This window comes from Lepisosteus platostomus, chromosome 3 (assembly GCF_059453375.1).
Source record: "Lepisosteus platostomus isolate fLepPlt1 chromosome 3, fLepPlt1.hap1, whole genome shotgun sequence".
In the NCBI taxonomy this organism is placed as follows: Eukaryota; Metazoa; Chordata; class Actinopteri; order Semionotiformes; family Lepisosteidae; genus Lepisosteus; species Lepisosteus platostomus.
The window spans coordinates 72,545,035-72,571,865 of record NC_142613.1 but is presented as its reverse complement, the minus strand read 5'-3'; the positions used below and the strand labels follow the sequence as shown (position 1 = coordinate 72,571,865).

General features: G+C 42.4%; 1 protein-coding gene across 1 annotated transcript; it reads left to right on the top strand.

The window, feature by feature from the left end:
- The first annotated feature begins 1,150 nt into the window (after positions 1–1,150).
- Positions 1,151–26,582, top strand: ube2j1 (ubiquitin-conjugating enzyme E2, J1). The gene is made up of 8 exons (XM_088626771.1): positions 1,151–1,495; positions 14,766–14,839; positions 15,514–15,645; positions 16,417–16,501; positions 18,698–18,803; positions 20,295–20,424; positions 22,201–22,329; positions 25,802–26,582. The coding sequence occupies exons 1-8, from the start codon at positions 1,465–1,467 to the stop codon at positions 26,048–26,050; spliced, it is 936 nt and encodes a 311-aa protein (XP_088482897.1). The 5' UTR covers positions 1,151–1,464; the 3' UTR covers positions 26,051–26,582.
- The last annotated feature ends 249 nt before the right edge of the window (positions 26,583–26,831 follow it).

Below are 26,831 nucleotides of genomic sequence, written 5' to 3'. Positions count from 1 at the left end.
TATGGGGAGCTTATCGTTTGCTGTGTTGTTCATCTTCGATTTTCACATCTTTGACATTCAACAGGTTAAATCGCCTCATCGCCCATGTCCAAGCAACTAATAATATTGACTTATCATTATCTAAAACCAGTATGCTTTATTTTTTTTACAAATGCACATAAATAATGTTTTTTGGATGTTCAGTATATACTGTATGTGGCATACAGGTACCGTATGTTACATGAAAAACAAATGTTCACTCGTGTCCTGACATGCCTGCGATGTGCAATGAATTAACTGAAAAAAGTGAAGCTTTTGAGGAAAATGCCTGTTACATACAGTAGAGAACAGAATTAAAATGTTTTTTTTTTGCCAGATATTCCCAATTAATAGAAGGTGCTTCTTTTAACTGAAGAAAATTATACATTTCTGAAACCACCTATTTTGGTTCATTGCTGCTGTCTGTACTTATGCCTGGTAGCACTGCTGCTGTTTTTGTCATATTTGCACATTTGTTACCAATACAGCGCACTGCATATTTATTTCTTATGTTTTTTTTGTGAAATGATGGGTGTGTCATTGAAGTTATAAGGGTGTGTTTTGATTGTGTTATTGTATACACTTCTGAAATTTACCCAAAACTACTGCAACTTGAAAACAGTTCCCTGCAGGGCTTATTCCGTCAGGCTAGAATTAAACACTTTCTCTCCTGTTTATGCGTCACACACATCACGTCTCATTAGTGTCTCCTACCAATCTGCTTACTCAGTTTACGGACAGCAAAGGAATCAGACGGTAATCGTGATACATCAGCTTCTTTATTATCAGTTAAACAGAGAACATAACGCAAAAACATTTTCATTAAAAGTTTCGTTTAAAACGCATTACTTCAAACTGCTTTTGTCTTTGGTTTCAACCCAGTTGTCATGTATTGTATTGCTCTGACTCTTCTAACGCAATGCGTGCTTTAGACAGTCTTAAGACGTATATAACAAAGTTTAATCCTGTCACACCAATTAGTATTATGATGACTGTACAGTAGGACGTCCTTTCATCCCGGAGACAGGCAGTGCTCTCTTGGCCAGTCACCGACAGAAACGCAGCTGATTCCTGGCCGGGGATGTAAATAAAGTTTCGTTTTTCAAATGTACACTTCCTCTTTTCGTCTCTTCATGTGACATGTTCGTAGAGCAACAGAAAGTGATTTCAAACCTGTCACGGTGCCGCTGAGCGAAACTAGGAGGATTGTGCCACGTCAGGCTACTAAGATTGGGATGCTAGTTAACTACTCCGGCACGACGACACCAAAGGGACGCGTTTTTGTAGTTCCTGTGGCTTTCTCCGTTATGTTATGGCAGCTTTAGGGGGCCGGGAAACAAACCGAAGCCGTTAGCTGGCACCGAGAAACCGAACCCTGTTCGGACCAAAACAACGTGGGAAGACATCCGTGCGCCCGCCGCCCCCCGTCCACCTGCGCAGATAAAGATGGAAACCAAGTACAACCTGAAGAGTCCCGGTAAGCGATCCAGACTGTGACTGTAGCCGAGGGGCACTGTGGGGGGCTGTGGTTTACTTCCGTATTTCTATTTTTGTTTGTTCTACAAATATGAGGGGTGATTCTGCCACAGGGGCGCTCTGTTAAGGCTGCTCGCAATCACGCAGTAGTTTCAATTCAGATCATCTTGAATCTTTACCAGAGGGCCGCTGAGCTGTGTTGACGGCCAGTCGGCTTTGTTTCGTTTTGTGCTCAAGTCAACTTTATTGCTATTCGCGGGCAGTATCGTGTATAGTGGGGCTGGAGCTGTGGCCCTGGTAGTTTTTGAAAATTAATCAACTTCGTGAGTCCGTGACAGTGGGCTGGTTGATGTTGTTGGCCTTTTCAGTCCTCTTCAGTCCCGACTGCACTTGTGCGGCACTGAATTTCAATCAGTCCGCACTGGCGTGACATACAGTACAAAGTAATGCGTGAAGTGTTGTAGCAGTTAATGGAAATGGGGAAAATAAAGCATTAAAGTATGATATAAAGAGGTGTCAGAAATATTTTTTTTTCTTCCCTTTCATTTTTTTTTAACGAGGGTGAATCTACGGACTGTAGAGCGAAAATGACATCCGTAACATAAATGTGTGTTTGTTGTGAGATTGTGAGTATCAGGGCTGTGACAAGCGAAGGATCCTGATGTAATTGACAGTAAGGTATTGTTCTGCGGTTGTCTTATCGCATCTTCTTCCAGTTTGTAATGGTCTGTAGAGTCTGTAGCTTCTGGTAAGGCACTCGGAGAAGCTAGGACATCGATTGGCTGCAGCTGCTTCAGTGGTGAGCACTGTTGTTGGAGTGTGCAACTATTTCTGCATTTTTGTGCTTTTTGTTTACATAAAATGTTAATATACAGCATCATACTAGTTCTGAAACCAACCGTTTTAGCACCGGCTTCCTGCAGCTGGTGACATTAATCACAGACAAGACTGGCTTTCCCCATGCAGTCCTGTCTGTGTGTGCTTAGGCCTACAGAAAATAACCTTTTCATCTTTTGGGGGGAAATGATAGAATTTATATTGGGCTTAACTGAAAGCTGCGTTTGGTTCTCTTGAGATGTGACATGTTTTGTAAGACCGACAGCCTTGCTTGACAAAAAATACTTCTCAGTTCAAAAACGGGACTTCATACAACAGGGCTGTGTGCTCTGAATTGTAATCTTTCCCCTGCGGCAGTTAACTGAAAGCCCTCGGGCCACCGGAGTCGCTCCCATTATCTATTCCTGGATACAGGAGGGGCTATTCCTGTCACTTTCATTCATCTTTATTCCTTAAAAAACATTTTTTAAAAAGCTGTCAGAAAAAGAACCTCTGAAAATTAGTCAGGGTAGGCTGCCGTCAGCCTCGATATAGCCACCCTTGCTGACAGTGGAGGGTAGCTGTGCGTCTTCGCCAGTGTTGCCCAAGGCCTTGTGCCCGTCTTTTCTCTTTCAACAGCGTCTCTGCAACGACGACGTAGCAAGTGTTTTTGTTTGCTTTCTTCCACACATGCAGTAAAACGATGTAAATGTAAATTCTTAACCAACGTTATGCTAATGTGCAGGACCAGAATGGACTGAATGTCAGTTTGGTATTTATTTGTGCACAGGCTTAAGGGTACAGTTCTCTCTGTTTTAAGTAAGTCCCGTTTAACTTTGTAAAACGATTGACTTTTTTTGTCACCGATGATCTTAGTAATAATGTGCTGTTTTGTTAAAAGTACTGTAGTGACTGCTGCCTGCAATTTGACCACATTTGGGTACCTTGCTTGATGTAGCTGATTTCACTATGTAATGTGTTTAGTAACAGTAGATAAACCCCTGTCAACCCAAAATAGGTGTCAGTATTTAAGTGAGAGATTAATCAGGTTCTTCTTGAGGAGCTGGTAACAGTGTTAGGAATTGTTGTGCAGGATTTCAAGCATCATGCTTGTTTCAAGCTATTTCTGCAAAAGTGTCTTCTGCCTGTACACATTTTATCACAGAGTGTCTAAGTAAAGGTTTGTTCCATGCTGACCAGAGCCACAACGATTTGGCTGTGGAGCCTTCTTTGGGTGTTGGGTGTCAAACCCAAAGAAGGCTCCACAGCTGAAACGTTGTTTCCTTTATTCTCTTCTCAGCATGGAATAAACCTTTTACTTGTTCCTTTGCAGCCTACGCATGCTGATGCAGCTCCACACCTGAACTACAGTATATGTCTTTTAGCCTCATTGTGTCAGACCGCAACAAGACTGGACCTGGCCAGTACTGGGACGAGAGCTCCAAGGAATTGCAGGTTCCTGCAGTAAGTGGTGTTGGCATACTGGCAGATGGACCTGAATTTCCCCAGAACAGACCAGTATGATGACTGGGAACATGTAGGAGCTGCTGTCCAAGGTCCCGATTGCTTTGTCGTGAAAGATCCCTTGTTGCGATTTGGTGGGGGTTTTGGTCCTGTTCTATTTGTAAAACACTTTGGATAAAAATCACTGTGTAAACACAAGGCCTAATTAACATAAACCCACCAACTGCCTTCTTACTAAAAATCTCCTCCACTCCCAGCAGCATCTTTGCACTATGTATCTTTGGGGTTTATTTGTTGGGGAACCACGGTATACATAAACCGAAGGGCCAGGAAAGGGGTTCTAGGATAGTTTAGAGGAGGGTGGACAGTGACGGTGCCTGAGGCTGAGGCTGACACTGCAGACTTAGCTGGGTCACTGCTCTCGAGATGCTGTTTTACAAGGCGACCGCTGATCCGAGTTGTCGATTCTCACAACTTCTTTTCTCACCGATAACCGAAGCTGCAAAAACCTACACCTCTCCATTCACCAGGGAAAGTAATGGGAAAGTACAGTAAGCACGAGCCAAAGCTCAAGTCTTATCTCAATCTTGCTGCCATCTGGCTGACCGAGCGGCTGTGGAAAATGACTTTCAGCCAATCCAGCGTCATCACTGCACTTTGATCTGTTAGGCATTTACTAGTTAGAATCAGTGTGTTAAAGTACAGGCACCCTGGGGCTGGGGGGGAGTTTAGGTTCATTTGTTTTTACATTGTTTAACTTTAAAACATGTGATCTGTGGAGCTGGGAATACTGAATTGCTAGTAAATTATTTTTTTTTAGAAATCCTTATTTAAAGAAGTGGTATTTGCAGTGCATTATTTTTTGTTTCTATACCACTCCCCCTACACACACCATAGTTCAGTAATTTTTCAAGGAGAGGTAAATTAATCACAACAGAATGGGTGCAAATTGTATTTAAAAATTCACATTAGAAATCAAACCAAAATATGTTAAAACACATTTTCATAGTTCTTTGTGTTTTCAGATTTGTATACTGTAAATGCATTGATTATCCTCTTACTTATACTCATACGTAAATAAGAAGATCACATTTATAAGCACCATAACGTTTGTGTGTGTGTCTGCCCTGCGATGGACTGGCGTCCTGTCCAGTGTGTATCCTGCCTTGTGCCCATTGTGAACTGATATAGGCTCAAGCTCAACTGTGACTCTGCATTGGAAGAAGCCGTTAGAAGATTGATGGGTGGAATACTAGCCAGTTAGTATTAGAATTCAAGATGCAGTTTCCTAACCATATTGTAGTTGAAAACTCAAAGAAGTGCATTATAGCTCGCTGAAGCTCAGCAGGTGTGAGTACCTGGATGGGAGACCTTCTGGGAAAAACAAAGTTTGCTGCTGGAAGAGGTGTTAGTGGGGCCAGCAGGACCAGGGGGTGCTCACCCTGCGGCCTGTGTGGGTTCCAATGCCACAGTATAGTGACGGGGACACTTTGGATGAGACATAAAACAGAGGTCCTGACCTATGGTCATTAAAAATCACAGGACATTTCTCGAAAAGAATAAGGGTGTTACCCCGGCGTCCTGGCCAAATTTCCCATTGGCCTTTACCAGTCATGGCCTCCTAAAAATCCCCATCTCTGAAATGGCTTCATCCCTCTGCTCTCCTCCCCACTGAGAGCTGGTGTGTGGTGAGCGTACTGGTGCACTATGGCTGTAAAGGGTTTTGAGTGGAGTGACCTTAGTTTTACGTCTCATCCAAAGGACGGTGCCGTTTTACAGTATAATGTCCCCGTCACTATACTGGGGTATTAGGACCCACACAGACTGCAGGGTGAGCGCCCCCTGCTGGCCCCACTAACACCTCTTCCAGTAGCAGCATTAGTTTTTCCCAGGAGGTCTCCCATCCAGATACTGACCAGGCTCACACCTGCTGAGCTTCAGTGGGCTGCCAGCTGAGAGTTGCGGGGTGATATAGCTGCTGGTAAAAGCCTTATAATAGATGGCCATGTGTGGTTTTCTTTGCTTTGTTGATCAAGTGTTAAACAAGGCTGTGCTTATAACGGAGAACACTAGGAGAGTCAACTTTTGCACTAAAGTGCAGGTCACTATGTTGTGATAAAATGTACAGAATCAGAGTATATAAGTTGTCAGTGAATATTACAATCGATGACCATGATATCAAACCTATACCTGCTATATTTCATTTAGCTTAAGAAAAGATGGGATTTCTATAGAACAGGCAGTCATACCGTTACCGTGGCTAATGAAAATATCAAAACAAATCAGCTCTGTAATTAGTCTTATATTTGTGTTTTTGCATGAGATCAGATGGTGTATATTCAGTGGGTATGTATGTAAAAATGCAGTACAGTTCTTTCCAAATGACATTTAGAGAGCATATAAACAGGTTTTCAGTGATGTGGTGCTGGTTAAATAGAGATTAAACAGGGGCATTGAGATACAAATGTAAAGCCTACTACAATATTTATATTCATATGTTTGGTGACGGTGGTAAAATGAACAACGCATTAAAATCAGAGCTGCTCAGCCTGTGACCATCTTTCGGCATCTCTTCAACACTCATCTGTTCAGACGGCACCTTTGATCTTGGTCACACAGCTGTGAGCTTTTATCACGGACTCGCTCTGGTCTCTGCTCCGTGCCTTTCCCACGTCACTGGAGTCGCTGATTCCTTACCTGCACGCCGTTTAGTGCTCAATGGACGGTGCTCGCACCCTGCTTCGCGCTGTAGAGGGATTGCACTTCCGATACGGATCCGTCTCACTGTTGTTTTGTCATTTTTAATTAGTTTTTTTCTGCTGTATGTGAATCTCAAGTTTGGCGAAACTGTTGCTCTCCCCCGTGGCAAGATCAGGGGTTTGCAACAGCAATGGGACCATACTTTCACAAGATATTTCTGCAAAATAGTTTAAATCTGTCTCAGTACTAAAAGTATCTTAAGAAAGACTTAGCATTAGTCTACGTCTTTGCAAACAAAGAGGAGGTGTGGGTTAGTAACCACTTATGTCAGTCTGATAAGAAGCTTCAGTGCAACATGAAATTAACTAAGCTGCTGCAGTCTTTGGTCCGTCATAGCTTTAAGGTTCCCTTGTAGCTTTTCCTGTGTTTTAGGGGAGGGACCTGTTTCCAGCCTTTGTTGTGAAAGGATATTGATTTCACCCGTGTTGTCCTGAATCTGAAACTTTTTTCCCGGTTAATACTGCGGCCGTTTTTTCAGTCATGTTAATGAGCTCCCTCCTACGTAAATTGCCGATTTGCTTGAACAAAATGCTCGTGTCAATTTACACATTTTAGACGGGCACTCTAGAACAGAACAGAACAGTTAAGAAGATGCCAGTGTTGAGGCAGCAGCCTCTGAAACACAAGTGTTACATTCAGTAACAGGCATGGGAGGTGAGCGAAGATTACTCTTCAGACTTGCAAATCAGGTAGTTCCCATAGCAACTTCCCTTCTGTTTATTTTTTGTTGTCCTTAAATCCAGCAGTCGAGGCGATTTTTTTTTTCTGCTTGGTAGTGATAAACTAATGCTAAGTTCTGTTTCTTTGTATTAGTCTACATGGCTTTGTGTAGGCTGCACTGCATTGTGAGGCCAAACGGCTTTCAAGGATTTAAAGATCCTTGCAACAAAAATTCTAATTTTTGAGACTTGCGATTTTCAGCTTTACTATTTAAATTTTCCTTTTCTCTTCACACACTTTGGGGAGGGGAGACTCTAGGTCATCACCATTTTCAGTAGACGAAGTCTGTGCTTTTTTTAAAGCATTTTCTACAGTGGAAGCAGGAAACTTGAAACCGATTTCTCCAGGTTACAGCCTGGATTGTTTTGTTGTAACATTTGTGCTCCTCCTGTTTAATTTGGACATAATTTAAACTTGCAATGAGTGTCCATTCTACTTCAATTTCTCTGAACAATGTAATCAGTGAAGTCATTTCTCATTTCTCCATCTGATCTGCTGGACTGTATCACTGAGGTGGAAGCTCCAGTTCACTGGTTGATAAAGTGGATCTCCTCTCGTTTTCCCTGGTTCGTTCTGTTCCATTTCATCCTATTATTCTGACTGCCTTCCTACTCCTGCCAGCACCGCAGAAGTCTGTCACCCTGCCTGTGTACAGCTGTACATGCCAGCCCTCCCTCTGAGCACACAGAAAGCAGGATGGGCAACTAAGAGATTGTATTCAGCAAAAATCCTATGTACCTTTATACCCCCTAAACAACAGCATTCTCAAAAGCAACACAACATCAACTAGCACGGTGAGTCAAATCTGACCGTGTGTGAAAATGTCTCTCAGCTCTTCATCAGTTATCTAACTTAATATTCAGGACGTGTTTCCACACTGTAGACGCCTAGATAATCTCTAGTGGCAAGTCAGCTGAAACTACTGGCCTCACTGTGCTATCTGTGGTTCCAGCTGCTGTTTTCACATGTGCTCACCTATCTTGTTAACGAAGTCCAACTAACGTTTGACCATTTCTATGTCAAATCCAGATTTGTTCCTGCCTTTGTGTATTTGGTTTTCAAATGGACAGGGGCATACCTGACACAAAATCCACCCTCCCCTTTGTTTAGAAATACAGTATTTCTGATTTTTCTGAGAATATTTGTGGTCCTGTGCGCTGCTGCATGTGGGAGTTTAACCTGCAACGTGCCTGTTGACACCCCCTGATTAAAAATAAAACCTTGAAATCTCTGCCTGGCCTGAGAAGCAGTTGTTTGCCTGGCTGTTTATACCGTTTCAGCCCAGGGCTCTGAAAGGCGGGGTTTTCCCCTACTGAAAGCATCTCCCGGGAGGTCAGAGAGAAGATCGCCCCCCCAGAAAATTGTCTGCTTGGCAGAGATCGTCAGGTTGGGTCCTGTGTGGTGTAAGTTTCCAACAATCAGCCAGCTTCCAGGCTGTTGACTCCTTCCACCTTTCCTGAAGGATTTCACTAGTTCAGTCAGAGATTCCAGGTGTATGACAGTGCCCTACCACCTTCTGTTTTCTTTTCAAACATTCAAGGTGAAAACAAGATGCGCTTTCACATCATCTTCTACTTCAAATCAGATTTGGTCCAGGTTATTTTAAAACAAGCAATTGATTAACGTTCTGATCAGCAGTATGTGAATAGACTCTGGGGTTTTCCTTGACGTTGCTGACGATTTCCAGAAACACCTTTTTTTATTCGTCCAAGAACTGACCACAAACTCTCCCGTCCTTGGTGCACACTTGCCGTGATCAAGTGGAAATCGGCGCAGAGCCCTTACTGCACTTTGAGATCTTCCTTGGGCATCCTCCAGCCTGTTTGGAAGGAGGGGCTCTTCTTGGGCCGAACCTGGTTGTGGCAGGACTGCGCCAGCTCTGCCATGGCCTTGGCAGACACTGTCAGGACACATTTCATCCCCAGCCTGCCCAGCTGTCACTTCAGATTGAGGGTTTTTTCATCTGCTGCTGGAGAAGCTGGATTGGATTTTACACCCACTCGGAGGAGAGAGAGAGAGAGAGAGAGGTACTGTGCTGCGCGCAGCTGGCCTTTTCCCACAGGGATATTAAAAATAGTTTTGCTTCCACCCTCCTGTTATTTCTCCTCTGTCATCACTGCCATCACGCGAAGTTCTTAAAAGATGTTTATTAACAGAACTGTCTCGCGTTGTCATCTCCAGCCACTGCAAAACGCATTCGTTGGAGAGTTTTATTTTAAGTGACTGGATTCAACTCGTGTTCTCTGTTATGCCCTTGTAACAGATGCACGTATTACACAAGAGCGCTCAGGAGTTACAGTAAATAATGGTTCTGCTTCTTTTTGTTAAAAAAAACTTTTCTGAAGGCGTTGTACAAAAAAAGCTTCCTTGAAGCTACACATTTTTGACGAAACTTTGTTTTAAACTTCCAGATTTTTGCTTTTTTTTTTGCAAAAAATGACAATATTGGCTTACTCCATTTTCGAGGAAAACGCTTGCCTTTGGAAACTGTCAGAACTTTTGAAGCAAGAAGACAAATCCTGTGCGATGGATTATATTTTGCAATGACTAATAAAAGGCAATATTATATTAACATCGTTAACTTTCATTGGAAAGGCTTATAGTGTTATCTTCATAACAAATGGTTTGAAGTTTAAAAATAATTAAAAGTTATATAACTGTTATTTTAATTCCCGAGCCAGTAGTTTAATTTCACTGTCGTTGCCCTGTAAGCTGCCCTCAGAATGGTCTGTCAGCTTTGCAGAAAGGCAGCTTGTTCATAAAAGCTTTGCATCATGTAATGGTCTTTTTTTTTTTAAAAATCAACTGCAAGAGCTTTCCAGCAGATTTGGTATTTGTCTTGAAATTCTGGTCAGATGTCAGATGTGTCCTTTCAGTGGTGGACTCTTATAGTGAACCCAGTTCAAAGAGTGAAAGATGGGATGGAGATGATGTATCCAGGAGAAGGGCAGAGTGGTGGCTCTGTGGCTGGAAGGTTGCCGGTTCGAATCCCACAGCCAGCAGGGGAATCCTATTCCGTTGGGCCCCTGAGCAAGGCCCTTCACCCCAACTGCTCCAGGGGCTCCGTATAAATGGCTGACCCTGCGCTCTGACCCCCAGCTTCTCTCTCCCTGTCTGTGTGTCTCATGGAGAGCATGCTGGGGTCTGTGAAAAGACAAATTCCTAATGCAAGAAACTGTATATGGCCAATAAAGTGATCTGATCTTATATTGCTTTTAGTATAAAGAAGGCTATCATTAAAAAAGTGGAACAAGAACCTAACCTTTCCAAATAAAAGCGAGACCCCCCCCCCCAAATGAGAACCAGAGTTTCATAGAAATTTGTGTAGGTTGTATCATTTGTGTAGCTTTTAAACACATCTTGTTATGCTCAGAGCAGGACTGTGGGAAAAGAAGTTGGTGTATTTTTGTTCAATGCTTATTTCATTCAGATAATGAAGGTGGCTTAACTGGTCTCATCAAAAATGTATTCAAAGTAATGTAAAGAAGAAACCCTTCAAAAAACAAACTTGTTGTACATCTTTACTCTTTGGTGGTAGCAATATTCTGCACTGTATTTTCCAATCAGTGGGTACTGTATGAGCATATCATAATCTTTTCTGTGTCCTTAAGGGTTTAGCATGCAATATTCGTCATAAATACCATTAATCTTTTAATGGTGCACAAATGCCTGTCATTGAGATAGAGCTCCCTATAGGCCTTGTTGATTAGCTGTGAAATATGTTGTGCAGCAAGTTTGAGATAACATGTGAGAAAAAGATGTTTCAACAGAACCAGCTTGATAGCTTCTGTGCCATCACCTTCACTGCTCATCAGTGGTTGTTTCCTTCCTACAGTAGTTTAGTTTATTGCAAATACGTAGTTTTTTATACTTTTATTCTATTTTTATTCTTTTGCACATCATCATTGTTTTTATGATGAGTATTGTTGAATTGTGTATTGGTGGCACAGTGGTAAGCATGGCTGCCTTGCAGTCCGGGCTCAGGTCCTGGCCTGGGGTGTCTGTATTTGCGTGGAGTTTCTATGTTCTCCCTGTGTTCGTGTGGGTTTCCTCCCACAGTCCAAAGACATGCTGGTGGGTTAACTGGCTTGAGGGAAGAGGAGTCCTGCGGTGAGTGTGTGTGTGTGTGTGTGTCTGTGTGTGCCCTGCGGTGGACTGGCGTCCCATCCAGGGTGTGTCCTGCCTTGCCAGGATGGGCTCCGGCTGCCCGTGACCTCCAGTTGGATAAAGCGGGTAGAAAATGGATGGATGGATTGTTACTTGTATTTGTACATGCTCCGCAGCCAAGACACAGTGCTGTCCTTGTCTCCAGTCTACTCTGCCATTTTGTGTCTGGCTGCAGACCCTCACCCGCCTCCTGTTTAAATCTTTACGTGAGTCTTACCCGTCTGTCAAGAGGAGTCTGTGGCGCTTAGGGTCAGTCTGGGTTGTTTGCTGCATCACAGACAGGTTTTTATTGGCCCGTGTCTTTTAGAACTGTAGCAGCGAGGTCTAGTTTTGCCATTTTTTTTGTTCTGCTTCTTTCGTAGTTATTTGTCCTGACACAGGGGTACGTTGGTAGATAGTCCCCTTTCAGGCCGTTGTGTGGGTGGCACTGTGCTGGTATACTGTAAGTGCTGGTATTTGCTGCTGGACTCGGGCACCTGCCTGTCTGTGCTGAATCCCATTTTCAGCTGCAGTTTGATCGCTCCACTGGCAGGCTCAGTATGGCACGATACACCCTGTCCCAGTACATGTGACCACAAGAACTAGTTTCGCTGTGTGGGCTTCATTAAAGATGTAAGCCGCTCATGATGCTGCCCAGGGAAGAGCTGTGTGCTTGAAATGCATTGCTGTGTGCAGTTTTCTGTCTGCATCCAGCCATCGCTGTGCTGTTTTTGCTGTTGAGACGCTGTTTATTTATTTTATGCTCATTGAGGCAGTAAGTCTTTTTTCACTTTGATGATTAAGTGGCTTCTGCTTCCTTTGTTATTCTCGAGAAACGATGTTTGTTGCCAACTTTTGCAGGGTTTTTTTTTGGGGGAGGGGGGGTTTCTTCATCAGTCACTAACGTAGCTCTCAAAGGCCCAAATCCCTAAAACGGGAGATTTTCTGTCGAAAACTGCGATTGCATAGTTCTTGAATTGATTGTTTCCTTTATTCAGGTATAAAGAAACGCATTGGTTAATTAATCTCTACAGCAGTTTCAAGATTTTCCATTCATCTTGTCCTTTTTTAATCGAGCCAGACTTGATGGCAGATGCGTGAGGTTGTCAGACCAAGGCATGAGTCCACGAGACTTGGTCCCGCTGTGTGTGAGACTTGAGTGCTGTAAGATTATGCCAGTGTTGTATAAATATATCATTAATAACCATAAAGTTGTACCCAGTAAAACGAAAGGCATCCTAATGGGCAGGTGGTTTGAATTCTTTGTACCATTGTGGCTGCTGGCTGACAGATGATCTTGCAGTGTATCACTACCGAACGCTGATTCAATACAGACTTCTTGTGTGCGTTTTGCTGGCGATCATGCATTTGTTTGGCCAGGCAGCCCACCTGACCCCTATACCACTGTGGGGAAACCCTGCTGTGCACTGTCCCGTGAATGTAACTGGTCTTATTGAACCATGAGGCTGTTGCAGTGCTCCCCCGGGGAGACAGGAATGCACCTCTTGCCTTGTGGAGCTGCACAAACGGTTCAGACCCCCTGCCCTGTAATAGCCCTTTCGTCTTACTGGGTACAACTTGATGGTTATTAATGATATATTCATACAATATTGTTACAGCCTAAAGCCCGGTTCTGTTATAATATCATTAACGTAGCATACACCAAAACCTAAAAGAAACAACAGATTTTCATACGGAACACAGGCCTTTATTTCCTTTCTCCAGACAAAAACGAAACAAAAAAAAAAATACGCTCTTCAATCCAAACATACTCCGACACTAACTTGCCTCAGTCCCAAAAACTCACACTGCCATCTTTACATAAAACAAAATAACGACTTTTAGACAAAACATGCCCTGAGATTGGAGTCTCATGCTCTACCAACAGAGCTAGCCGGGGCCTTGATACGAAAGAGAAAAGGAGAAAATCGAACCCCGAAAGGCACTGTGAACATGTCAAGAAAACATCTAAGTCAGTCCATTAATGCGCAAAAGCAGTCAAACCACAGGCCAAGCCCTGTGCAAGAGAGAGCAAGGCTGCCTCAGGATGGTTTGACAGATCTCACAGGGGAATACCAGATCCTCCCATTCAGATTGAATGTCAAGACCGCACCTCCTCTCAATCAGGGTTCGAGAAGATAAGCACAAAAATAAATAAATATGCATGAATAACAAATGCAGCATGGAGGAGTGTTCATTTTGTCTTTTGATTGCAGTGCAGCATGATTAAAGCATGATGTCTTCTGCAGTTATACTCTCCAGCAGCTGTCATTGACAGCATTAAGGCCCGAGGCTGCTTCTTAAGTTTCCTTACATAAACCACAACTTATTCTCCAGAAATGTTCTCACATGGCCCAGGTTTCTATAATCGGGTTTGGGCTAAAACTAGGTCTGTCTTTCCTTAGATTAAAATTTGCCCTGTAGCCCAGCGTACTTTTAACTCAAGGGTTAAAATGCACAGATGTTTTCACTGCTGGAAGGATGTCACATGTGTCTTAATGCCCACAGATTGTAATTAAGTGACCTTAATAACTTGTTTATGCCATTTTTTCCGTTATGAGCCTGATTTTGTTTTTTTGCTGTGCAGTTGTTTTGGCAAATGCAAGTATTTCAAAATGTAAAAGGAGTTCAAACCATCAGTCAGTCTCCCGAGTGAAAGTGTATTTTAAATCTTCCTCTGCCTCTTGCTGTCCTGCACACTTGGGGAATAACGGTCTTGTTTTAGATTTCTTAAATAAATCTGTCGATATAATTCAGTTAAGAGTGGTCAATCAGACTAAAACATTTCCCACATACAAAAACAGTTAGGAGTAGCACAGATTAAGCAAAGAGAAATGTGTCCTCATGCAAATGACCATGTTAGCAAACAGCTTGCCACTCCTTTAAACATGTGATGTACAGTACATGGCTTCAGTTAACTAGACACAGTTTAGGTTAAGTTGGCCTCCCTCTTGTTCATTAATTGCATCTGGATGGAAAGCCACTGATAGAAGGGGACAGATTGTTATTCTATATTTCCCAGTGAACAGCTTTACAGTGCCACTGGGATAAACTCCCAGGTTTCAAAAATCGCATCAAACTGGTTAACAAACATGATTCATTTAGAAGACACTTTTTGTGATCAGATCAGAGTCCTGGGTTCAGTTGCAGTCTGGACTGCTTTTTTCTTCATGCAGTTTCCATGTCTCCCCTCCCTGGGATGTACTGGCCAGGGTCACTGGCATCTCTTGTGACGTGTGTGCGTACACTCTGCGGTGGGCTGTGGTGGACACATCAAGTCCAGAGTGTAGTCCTTTCTTGACATGTCCCTGCACTTGAGAAATCAGCCTTTTGTTTTACATCTTTTTTTTTTTGTGCACCTGTAGCTGTGAAGCGGCTGATGAAGGAAGCAGCTGAGCTCAGGGATCCAACAGAACATTACCACGCACAGCCCCTAGAGGTGAGACGACTTTGACATATTGCAGCAGCAGCGTAAGCTAAACAGCTTCACAAGGGTACTAACTCTGTTGATGGGAAATGAAAATGACACGTCTTGCTAGGTGCCTGTAGAGACAATTAAAATTCGATTTCATGTCTTCTGGAGGACATATTTCTAACAAACGAGGAAGTTCTCCTTTCTGTCTCCTGTTTGTTCACACCATAGCACAGTACAGCCTGCTTCTTCACATAACCTGAAGCACTTATGTTACTATTATCTTGTCAGAATCTCATGACCTCTAGTGCACAGCAATTTTGAGAAACCAGTGCCCCATTAGCGTGACCAGAGACCTTATTGTAAGAAAGTGCCCATTGCATCCTGTGTTCTGTCCTGGCTCCTGCTTGAGTGGTACAGTAGGCCATGTGTACAGTGCCTCAGGATCCTTGGAGATGAACAACTTTAGATTAATACAATTATTAATTATGTGTAGTGTAAAAAATATCAGGAGGAAACGTGTTTTTGCAAATTGATTATATGTAAAATATTTGCTAAAAGAGATTTTTCTTTGGAACCTCCAAATTCGGTATTGCTGACTACAAGAAAGGCAGGTCTTACTGCCTGGGTATTTTCAGTAGACTGCGGAAGAGGCGACTGTTCTAATTCCGTCTCCATGCTCTGACTACCTTTGCGTTCAGGATAATCTTTTTGAGTGGCACTTCTCGGTAAGGGGCCCTCCTGACTCCGAGTTCGACGGTGGGGTCTATCACGGAAGGATAGTGCTTCCTCCGGACTACCCCATGAAGCCGCCCAGCATCATCCTCCTCACCGTAAGAGCCCGTCATCGTGCCGCACACTCGTTTCTGTTTCTAGATGATAAGGGTAATCCGAGAGGGCCCTCGCATCAGGCTCCAGTGTCAGCCTGTGGTCCTCCAAACAAGGTCAACACCTGGCCTGAATCCTCCGAATTCAAAACTTTCTCACTTTGTGAACAACTTATTGTTACGTGAAACAGTGTTTTAAAGTGCTCAACCACCCCCTTGAGTTAATTATTAGCATTTCATTAGGTCTGTATTTTAATAAAATTTACCTTTTGCTAATATTATAATGTTGACATGTAAATATTGATAGTAGACGTATACAGTACTTGGTGTCTGATTAACACTGTTTTTAATTATTACAAATGGCTGATAATGGACACTTCTTGTTAGTACTGTGATTTACAATGCACACGACATTTACAAAGTGGTGGAAAAACTGTTTGCCACTTTCAGAAATGCATACTGTAAATGTTTTTTTTAATCTGTACAATAGAGCAAAAACTGTTATTTAGAAACAAAGGAATTCAAAGAGATTTTCCTAAAATTACATTATTGATGTTTTGGGGGAATGACTATAGTCAAGAACTCTCTGGTCTAAAGCAATTTATGTATTATCTGGATGTTAGTTTTTCAATTCATAATTCATCTGTCACCTTTTAAGAGGTTTTCTGCATGGTGTTTGTTGAAGACTGGCTTTAAGAATACACTGTATATAAAACACATGGTAAATTAAGTCAAAAGGGAGATCTATGAAGTGTTGATGTGTGGTTGTTTTTACAGTCCAATGGAAGATTTGAAGTTGGTAAGAAGATCTGCCTGAGCATCTCTGGACACCACCCTGAGACCTGGCAGCCCTCCTGGAGCAGTAAGTAGAGACAGAGCTCTCCGGGGCTTAACTCTCAGCCTGAACGCTCTCCATACGGAACGGTCATGTACAGTACGTGTGCCAAGCAGTTCCCATAGCTATGAGGAAAGATACAAGGTGTGAAAAAGGGGTTAGCGGATTTCTTTCTGCACCAAGACTTCTTGTGGCACAAGAAATGTCATGCTTAGGCGCCTTTGAGTTATGGCTGGGATGGGAGTTAAATGATATGAAATTCCAAGTGCGAGATAGAGACTCCCTTAATAAGGGAAGATAAAGCCGACCATTAAAAAGTGCTCAAGGTCTTGGGAATGTCCAAACACAGGTGCCCCCCCCATTACCATGGTAACAAGTTGCGTCAGAAGCGGCTGAAATTTGCTATATAAACAGAAGTCTTGTACCTATATTTCGAACAATACTGTGGTCTTATTGTTACTTGCATGCAATAAACTCAGTTGTTTAAACTTCATCTCGGGTTCCAGAACTTATTTATCTGTTACTACAGCTAGAAGCAGTAACTCGGAAACAAGATTCAAAACGAAACCATTAGTAAACGAATTAGGGGGGAAATATTTTGGCTAACATCTCAGTTAAATATTTGAAGTGTGAAAATACAGTAGTTTTATGTTAAAACCAATTCAACAGGGCCCAGACGTTAATTTGTGGGATGTCTTTCAACATTAGATATAACTCGGTATAAGAGATTTGAATGTGATATTCTGTCTTTCTCTTATGGTTTTATTCTTAGCAGGTTTTTGCTGAATTTTTTAAAGAAAACTATAACAGATTTCTTTCACTGCTGACAGGCATCCGTAATATTGCTGCCAGTTATTAGCTCATGGTTGTTTCCATACACCTGTTAGTCTCTCTTTTTATTATTTGCTCTGCTTGTCAGAACTCATTTCAGTCATGTCATCCCTCCAAGGAAATCCAGTAGCACTTTCAAAATTATTTTTTTCTCATCAGCTACAGTTATCTGTTTTTTATATTATTTCAGAGATAGTCTGGAAGAAAAGACTAGACCTTCAGAATATCATGTCTCACAACTGCAGAATCTGAGATCCCTTTGTGGTATTCACTCATGAGATTTTTAAAGCCATGTTTGAGCCAACAGTAATGTTTGTATTGTGTTAATATACTAAGAAAAGACTCTTTACTTACTATGCCATTTGGGGATCCATACCATTTTTTAAATTAAATTATCGTTCACAATTTTTATTGTGTTTTTATTGTGAGCACCTTTAAGTAGGGAGCTGCGTCAGCATGCGTAGGCTGCAAAGGAACAAGTAAAGGTTTATTCTATGGTGAAAGGAACAGCTTTTCTGCTGTGGAGCCTTCTTCTCAGCATGGAATAAGCCTTTACTTGTTCGTTTTTACTGATCATACTCACTCTTTGTGGTTTTTCTGTACTTTGCATTTGCTGCACTAAAATGTTTGTTCTGGACCTTCCCACATTTGGATTTTAGAAAGATAACGCTAATTTTTGGTTTTAGGACTGACAGGAGGATTTAATTTTTCATAGCAGCGCATATTGAAGAGAAAGTCTTTCAAAATAGGAAAAGATCTAAATCTCACACCAGACCTGTGTGAAGAAAGTGCATGGCTAACTGTTTTGCAAAACTGCTAGAGAGCAACAGACTCTGTTTACAGCTCTCTATAAAAAGAAAAATGAAAGTTTCTGCACATATTAATTTGCAGGTCTTGCCTTTTAAAATTTTGGACTTCATAACCGTCATGTTGTGTGGCTATACGTCAGTGAATCTGAGCCCGCGTGTTTGTAGGCGTTTCAGGAGGTGCCTAATCCAGCAAATGCTGCTTTTCATGTTGTTGCTTTCCATGTTCCTCTGCTCAGCAGAGCCGAGTGTATTGCAGCCCTGTGTATTCCCCATGTCTGTTGATCGACACCGTGGCTTAACCTTATGTCTGCTCAACACAAACGGATTGGGAAAGCCGGCCTGTCTCAGCCGGGGGCTTTTGAGGAGAAACACAATGGGAATCTGTCCTTAGAAAGACTGTAAATCCAGGCTTACGCAGGGAAAAAAACAATGCATTACTTCGAGTTGCATAACACGGGTGTTTAACTTTAGAGAATGTGATGTTCTTTCATGTGAATTATAGACTCATTTAATTTATCATTGCAACGATGGGCTGGGGTTTTGAGTTTTAATTTTTGTCTTTTTATGTTTATTTCTCTTTCAGTAAGAACTGCACTAATAGCTATAATTGGATTCATGCCAACCAAAGGAGAGGGTGCGATTGGATCTCTCGATTATACTCCAGAAGAAAGGAAATCTCTTGCCAAAAAGTTAGTCTCTGAGATGTCCCTGCGCCAGTGCACACATTGTCACCTTAAGACTTTAGATGAAGATTAAGATCACTTTATTGGCCATATACAATTTCTTGCATTAGGAATTCATCTTTTCGTATACCCCAGCTTGCTCTCCATGAGACACACAGACAGGGAGAGAAGCTGGGGGTCAGAGCGCAGGGTCAGCCATTTATACAGCTCCCCTAGAGCAGTTGGGGTTAAGGTCCTTGCTCAGGGGCCCAACGGAGTAGGATTCCTCTGCCGGCCACAGGATTTGAATCGGCAACCTTCCAGCCACAGGCGCAGATCCTCAGACACAGTGCCACCTCTCCGCCCCTATAGAGCTACATCAGTGTGCATGTGCACTACTGCAAATGAATTTCTATTTTATCTCATGTACATTTATGCCTTTTCTTATTTAGTTAGCTGAAAGAGCAAAAATTTATAATTTTTTTTTAATTTATTAGCGAGAAAACAGATGTTGAGTTTGTATGTTAATGGGTAGCTGCCACTAGTAGTAACTGGTGGTTAATCTAAGTAGACCCCATGCTACTGGTGCACTCTGGATTATTTGAAATAAATCACAAATAAAAATGTAGATCACAGTGTTTGTGGTATTTCTTGATAGACAATTTGTGTATTTTGCTCCAGAGATGTAGAAATGGAAGCCAGAAGGAGTATCAGTAACTGACGGCTTCATTAGGATGACGAAAAGCCAATGTGATAAACAGCTCATCTTCATTTCTATAAATAAAACTCTGTCCTTATCCCGGATAAAATGTGGCTTCACATTGCCCTAGGTTGACTCAGCTCCTTATTTGCGAAAGAGGTTGCTCTTTTAACTTTGTGTATGTTATAATATTAAACTCCTCGACTGTTATTCCTACAGGCTGTAATGCACTGAAGTCCGGTGTAACACAGTTCATCAGATATTATTAATCACCCTAAAATAATCAGTTTGGAATGATTTGGACCATGTGATTTTTTATCAGTTTTAACAGTAGCAGTTAGTTCACTTAGGTCAGATATGGCCAGCTCTCTCCTTTGATAGTATTGGTATTAGCATTTGAAATTGGCCCTTACCAATCATGGTCTCCTAATAATCCCCATCTATGAATTGGCTTCATTACTCTGTTCTCCTCCCCACTGATAGCTGATGTGTGGTGAGCGTTCTGGCGCACTATGGCTGCCGTCGCATCATCAAGGTGGGGCTGCACATTGGTGTTGGTGGAGGGGAGTCTCCATTACCTGTAAAGCGCTTTGAGTGGAGTGTCCAGAAAAGCGCTATATAAGTGTAAGCAATTATTATTATAATTATTAAATGTAAAATTGTTCCAAGTGGATTGTGACTCAATCGCAAACAACAATGATCTCTCTTCACTGTGGTGTGTCACCTCTTCTCCATTTCACGTTATCTGTTCCAAGTCAGTTGTGTAATGAAGGATGGACAACCTGTTAAACAATGACGCACACACCTGTGTGTTCCAGGTCCCAGGACTTCCACTGTGAGGCCTGTGGCTGCACCATGAGGACGGCTCTCATGCCTCTCACCTCCAACAGCAACCCCAGCCAGGAGGATAAGGAAGCCAAAGAACTAGCAAAACAGATCAACTTCAAGGTAGCAGCTGGCTAATTATCTGTGTACCTACGACGGGGTTTACTCGTGACAGCACATATTGCAGAAAGAACAAGGTGGTGACTGACTGTAACCTCTCCCAAAACAAATAGTGGTGGTTCTCAAAAACAGATTTGTGCATCAGATATTTCTGCCAACTGTTCTGTTTGTCTTTTTTAATTTATTACGTTTCATGCAGCAGCTCATAATCCCAGCCGTCACATTAATAGTTACCCTCTACTGCATATTACCTGGTCACGCACATGCAGTGGTTCAAATCTCAGTTCTGATGTAATACATTTCCATGAAATTTTAGTCTGCCACGTTGTGTGTTTTCAGGCCTGGGTGTTGAAAACGATGTGCTCTCTGTTGAACCTGGTTGAGTAGTGATTGCCCCCTAGAGAATGTCAAAAGTCACATCGCTTTTCCCTCTCCTTGTTACCCCCCCGAGTACAAAATGCTGAAAAGTATGGTAAACGGAGCAATGTGAATTTGCAGAGGATGTGTGCGTGCACAAACAGCATACGGGTTCACTGGTTTCAGTCGTACTGTAACGGGTTTGAAGGAGAGGGAATGTAGTCTTGGAAGTGTTGCTGGCAGGAGTTTTGCACATGGAAATCTCAAGAGAGGCACTACTAACTGGCAGGGTAGTAAAGCACCTCATGTACAGGGAGAAGTATGCCTAAAGCTTCTTATATTAATATGTGCACCAGTGTGGAGTAGTCATCAGGGCTCAGGACTCTGCATTGAAGGTTTAATTCCTGGTGGGCGGATATTTTAAACTCTTGAGCAAGGGGTTTCACTCCGATTGCTCCATGTTAAAGCCCTGCTGTACAAATGGGTGCTCTCCAGCATATCACAGTAATTGAGAATTTGTTCTCTCATGTCTTATCTGGTTAGATAATAGGTTAGAATCATTTTGAAAATTGTACAATGTATTACATAAACCTGTAAAGCCTTATGTAGAATATTGTGTACTCTGTTGGTCACCACATCACAAAAAGAGATTGCTGCTTTGGAATCAGTCCAGAGAAGAGAAACCGGGGGTGTGCCAGGGCTTCAGAGAACCTCCTCCACTCAGAGAGGAGATTGCAGAGGAACCTGATTCAACTTTTCGGAAAAAACGTCTTGCCTGACCAACGCCACCCAGTGGACTGAACCAAAGCAAAGGACACAAATCAGGAGAGGAGGGGGAATTTCTTTGCAGCTGTTAAAGCAGATACCCAGGCTTCTTTCATAAAACAGCTGGAAGAGATTCTCAGATAGCTCCTAACATGGGCCCCAATGGTCTCCTCTTGTTTGCAGCCTTCCTTATGTTCTTATTAAGGTGATGAGGATTATATACTAAAGCATTTTTCTACATGCTGCTGTGTACTGTTTGGTCAGGATTTTTTTCCCAGTGACAGGTACAGTTGTAGGCGAAAGGCTGGGCACCCCTGGTCAAATCGCATGTTTCGCCGAATCTCTCAGTGAAAACAAGTTAACACAACCTCTACAGGGTACAAACGTAAACATGACATATTTCTGCACATTTCAATGGATAATTATTATTTACTTGCAGAATTTAACAGATTGAAAATAAATACAACGGTGAATGTGGCATGTGCGAAAGTCTGGGCACCCTGATCCATTGAGACTTTTTTTTAAGGCCTCCAAACTTGATTGACTTGTTAGGCCTTAAATTAAGCCAGGTGATGTCAGTCCCAGAGTTGAATACATACTCTGACCCTTCTCACCTCTCAGGATCCTGTGCCTGCTCTTTCCCCATTTGTCCTGCAGGCAGAGTCGAGCACATCTAGTACAGATGCACAGAGCCCAGGAGCAGAGAGCAGCCCCACCTCTGGCACACAGGCACAGGCCCTTTCATCAGGGACACAAGCAACAGCAGCAGCAGCTCTGCCTGAAGCGGTGAGACCTGCTTCTCTGAAGCCTCTGTTTGTCTTTAACCCTCTTCCCTCTGCAGCCAGGCAAAACCAACTTTTATTAGCGGGATAAAGTTATCTCGCTTTGCTATTTACTGTACTTTGCGGTTATACAGATCAAATCCATTTGGTGCACGGGAGCAAAATGTGAGGTTGCCCGATAAAAAAAATCAGTGTGTCGACCTCAGACACTTGGGATATCGAAGTGCTTTCCGTGTAGTCCTAGAGCAATTCTTAAGATCAAGTTCAAGTTTGTCATTGCACTCATATACATGGTATATGGTATAACGAAATGCTATTTAGCTAGCTCTCGGACATAAGTAGTACAAAGAGAAAAAAACAACAACAACAATACAATTCTGTAGCAAAAGAAAGACAGAGACAACAGACGATGTGCAAAAAACGACAACAGACGATGTGCAAAACAACAACAGGCAATGTGCAAAAAAGCAAAAAAGATGACTGTCACTATATTCCTCTTTGAAAAGGAGAGGCAAAAGTGTTTTCAACAGTAAAGCAGGTTCTTTTGCTGTCAGTTCACTCAAATACTCAAATCTTTAAATCCACCTCAGCCCTTTTGTTCTTTTGTAATAGTCCCATTATGGTAGAAGTTTCATTGCAAAATGATTTTTGCTCAATATCTGAGCATGTCATGTACAGCTACAATGAAGGATAAAGAGGGAGTATATAATTGCTGTTATCCCTTATTTCTGGTAGTGGTTTATGTAATCTTCCAATTCTTCAAAGTGTAGCTCCTTTTGTAGATCAATGATATTTTTATAATAGCAGCTCTAAAGTAGTCTGTCTGGATAAAGATTCTGGCCTTAATGTTAGATGAGTCCCATACTTTTTAGGTTGATAGATTAAATTCACACAACGCCAACCACTGACTAAAACTGCAAGTTCACAGCGGAGGTGCGGACTGCTCTCTGTGGGGAACAGCAAGCACTGAGGGGGGACTATTTTTACTCCTCACATTTCAGCATCAGTTCCCTTCAGGGATGACCTGTTTTAAATCGTTATTGATAAACATTAGAAGATGCTATCAACCTGAGTTGGGATATTAGATGAGACTCCACAGTTGGTATGTATCGGTGTGGGGTATTATGACAAGGCTAGATTGAACAGAAGTTGAGTTACTAAAAAATGTAGTTTTTGGTTTAAAAAATATTACATTTTAAACTTGACAGTTTTCAATAAATACTTGCAAATAAAGAATTTTTCAACTCAAGCACTTTTCTTGCTTTCATTGTGTTGAATTAAAACAATACATCTTGCATTTTATTTTTTAACGTATGAGTGGGTATGTTATTATATTTCTGAATGTCCACTTTTGTTGTTTGTGTGCACTGTTGTGCTTAGGCTAATACAATTCTTGCTGGTACAGACTGTAATTCAGTGTCGATCTTCATTTTTGAACCAGACTCTTGTTGCATAACATGTTAAATAGTCATTTAAATTAGAAATATCAAGTCCTGTTCTCCAATGAGTGCAATCATTTCATTTTTATTACAAGGTATTTCCTTTCCTTGTATTTCAGAGGGCTTTTTGTAAAAATAACTGTGGATATAAAAATATCAGAGGAAGTGAAACGTACCTAAATAAACCAAAAGGATTTATTCTTTCATATTGGAAGCCAGACTAACTTTTACATAACTGATCCTTTAAAGACACTGGCATTAGTCCAGTACAGTCACCGTTTTTCAAGTGAATGCAGCCTGGTATTCGGTGATAAATTGTAGTGCAATCCTGGATAAGCTGTGTTTCCGCAGTGGCAGGACTAGAGATGAGTGGGGGGTCATAAAACGTCAGACCATCTGCTGCTACATGTGATGTCCGGTCGTGCTGCAGAAAACGGTTCACGGCCCTGAATCCCCAAACACACACAGCTCTGTAACTCTGCAGCTTGCAGAGCCAACTCTCCACCATTGTACCGAGGGGCTGTCTATTACTACAGCTGCTGCACTTCTTCCTGGAAGGCAGAGCAGCCTGTGGTCAGCCGAAGCTGGGAGAAACCCTGTGCGATTGCCAGTTTTTAATTCTTTGTTTTGTGAGCCACGGTTCCCCCTCAAGCCTTTTGCTCTGAATCTGGTGGGCTAAGATTTACTCCGAATAAAACTGCATTGTCTTGCTTGCTCTTCCCTGTGCGTTGCTTTGAAGTCGACTTAAAATAAATGTTTTTTCCCTAATAATGATCGCGATTTAGGTTTTAAAATATCCTTCTGGATTATCTGGGTGTTGTGTTATGAGAATATTATTATCTCCTTCTCTTGGCATGGTGGTGTAGTGGTTGGTGCAGCTGCCTCACAGCTCTGGGGTCCTGGGTTCAGTTTTGAGCTGGTGTTTGTATGTTCAGATCTAAAGTCCATGTAGTCCTGATTTGTGTACTTCTGTAAATTTCCAGAATAAGCTCCGAGCTGCTGTGACCCTTAACAGGAACAAGCGGCTTTCTGGTAATGGATGGATGGTTATGCATTTTCTTACTGCTTCATCCAATACAGGATCACTGGGGAGCCAGAGTGTATCCCGTCAAGCACTGGGTGTAAGGCAGGATACACCCTGGACGGGACACCAGTCTGCCACAGGGTATAATTGACGACCATCTCCTGGTCAGTCGAGTTTTATTATAAAGACATGTAAGGTTGGCTGTAATACAACCAATATTGACCTTCAGGATTGTTTATGTCTCCCTGTTATTAAAATTCAGTGATTCCCTATATTAGAATATATTAGTCATGTTACTAAATGGGGGTGATTTTGCCAGTAATGGAGGTTAGAGCTTGAAAGTTTAGGTCAGGGCTTGGCATTGTACAGAGTGGGCCTGCAATGAAAAGTCTGGCTAATGGCAAAAAAACAAACTAAGCTGAAAAAAAAAGCTTGACTGCTGCCCCATTGTCCATCAGTGCATCCGTTATGTTAAAAGTTTTCCAAATTCCTGGCATGGTCGGTGTTCCTTGGCCATCTGTATCCTTGACACGTCTCCTGAATGTGCCCTGCCTAGATAATAGGCTTTAAAGTTCGCGATTACACCTTGATCTGCTGGCTGGATCAGCAATGTAGTGGTGGAAAGAAGTCCACCACTTCAGTCATGTGCATTATGACAGCACTGTCTACAAAAAGAAGGATTTTGAATATTAAACTTGGCTCTTTGCAATATTTTTTAATTTCTGAAATAATCTGCAAACCACCTGTGGTACTGGCCTTTGGTGCCTTGAAAAACAACATACGTATGGATCTATACAACATAAACTGTGTCCCCAAAGTCGCACTGAGCCCTAAGCCTTTTCTCCAGAACCACACTTTTTGTGATGTACGGTAGGAGTAAACTTAACCTTTAAAATTAATTTACTTTATGAGGCAACTTTATAATGCAGACCTTCAGCACATGCCTTTAGATATGCGTCTCAGCGTTTTGTTTTTTTACGGAACAGAAGCCATGTCCCTCTTCTCCCTTTCAGGCTGCGCCTCAGAGTGACCCCACTGAAGAGCCCCCCCAGCCCAGCCGGCGCCTGAGCCCCCGCCAGCGCCGCGCCCAGCAGCCTCGGAGACCGGCCTCTCCCGCCTTCGCCCAGATCCAGCGCCGCCCGGCGGACGCCCATCACACCGGCTCGGCTGTGCTCATCGTGCTGCTCACCCTGGCGCTGGCAGCCCTCATCTTCCGCAGGATCTATCTCGCCAACGAGTACAAGCTAGACTACGAACTGTGACCTCCCCCTCCCCTCGCCACGGACCGGACACGGCGCGTCGCAGCCTGTCGTCCCGTCTGCTGCCGTGTCCCATCAACATCGGTTTACAGCAGCGGAGGGAGGTGGCTTGCAAGCAATACGTACAGCTGATTCGCTCGTGGTTTGTGTACAAGAGGTCAGCAAGTGGTCAGATTGCAGATCAAGGTCAAGTAAGCAGCAGACCTTGATATTAGAGTGGTCTTTGATGATCTTCCCGATCAAAAAGAAGCAGCAGTAGCTTAGCTATTCCTTCTGTTTCTCTGCCTCTCTCTTAAGAAACACTTAAACTTAATTGTATTCAATTCACCATATTTGCATATCTCAACTGTGAAACCTGTGCTTCCAAATGTTTAGACCTAAATCGCTCCCGTAATAAAATACTAATACAGATGCTTAACTGCATACTTTTCAACTCTTATACTAACACCATACTCTATATTTGCAGTTGGTTTTGATCATAATGTGTGAACAGCAACATTTTAAATTGTGACATGATAATGTTCCAAAAAATTTAGACTTGCCAAGTATTTTCAATTGCGTATCCACTAAATTTGGAAATGGTAGTTCTTTTAAGACCCCAGCACAGCTCCTGTACCCATTTTGAAAGAGAATTAGACATACATAGTTCGTGTCTGTAAAGTTGTAAAGTTTAAGTTTTGCTTTGTGTTTTCTTTCTCCAAATACAATCCTCCTAAAATTCCAAAACATCTGTTGGACTGAAAAATAATTCTTACATTTCTGTTGTCTTGTTAAATATTCAGGT

What these genes read in the sequence shown, in the direction of transcription:
- ube2j1 (XM_088626771.1), top strand. Translation starts at nt 1,465, where the DNA reads ATGGAAACCAAGTACAACCTGAAGAGTCCCG. An exon ending in ACCACGCACAGCCCCTAGAG is followed by an intron (nt 14,840 to 15,513) that starts GTGAGACGACTT and finishes CTTTGCGTTCAG; the next exon opens with GATAATCTTTTTGAGTGGCA. An exon ending in CTGGCAGCCCTCCTGGAGCA is followed by an intron (nt 16,502 to 18,697) that starts GTAAGTAGAGAC and finishes TTTCTCTTTCAG; the next exon opens with TAAGAACTGCACTAATAGCT.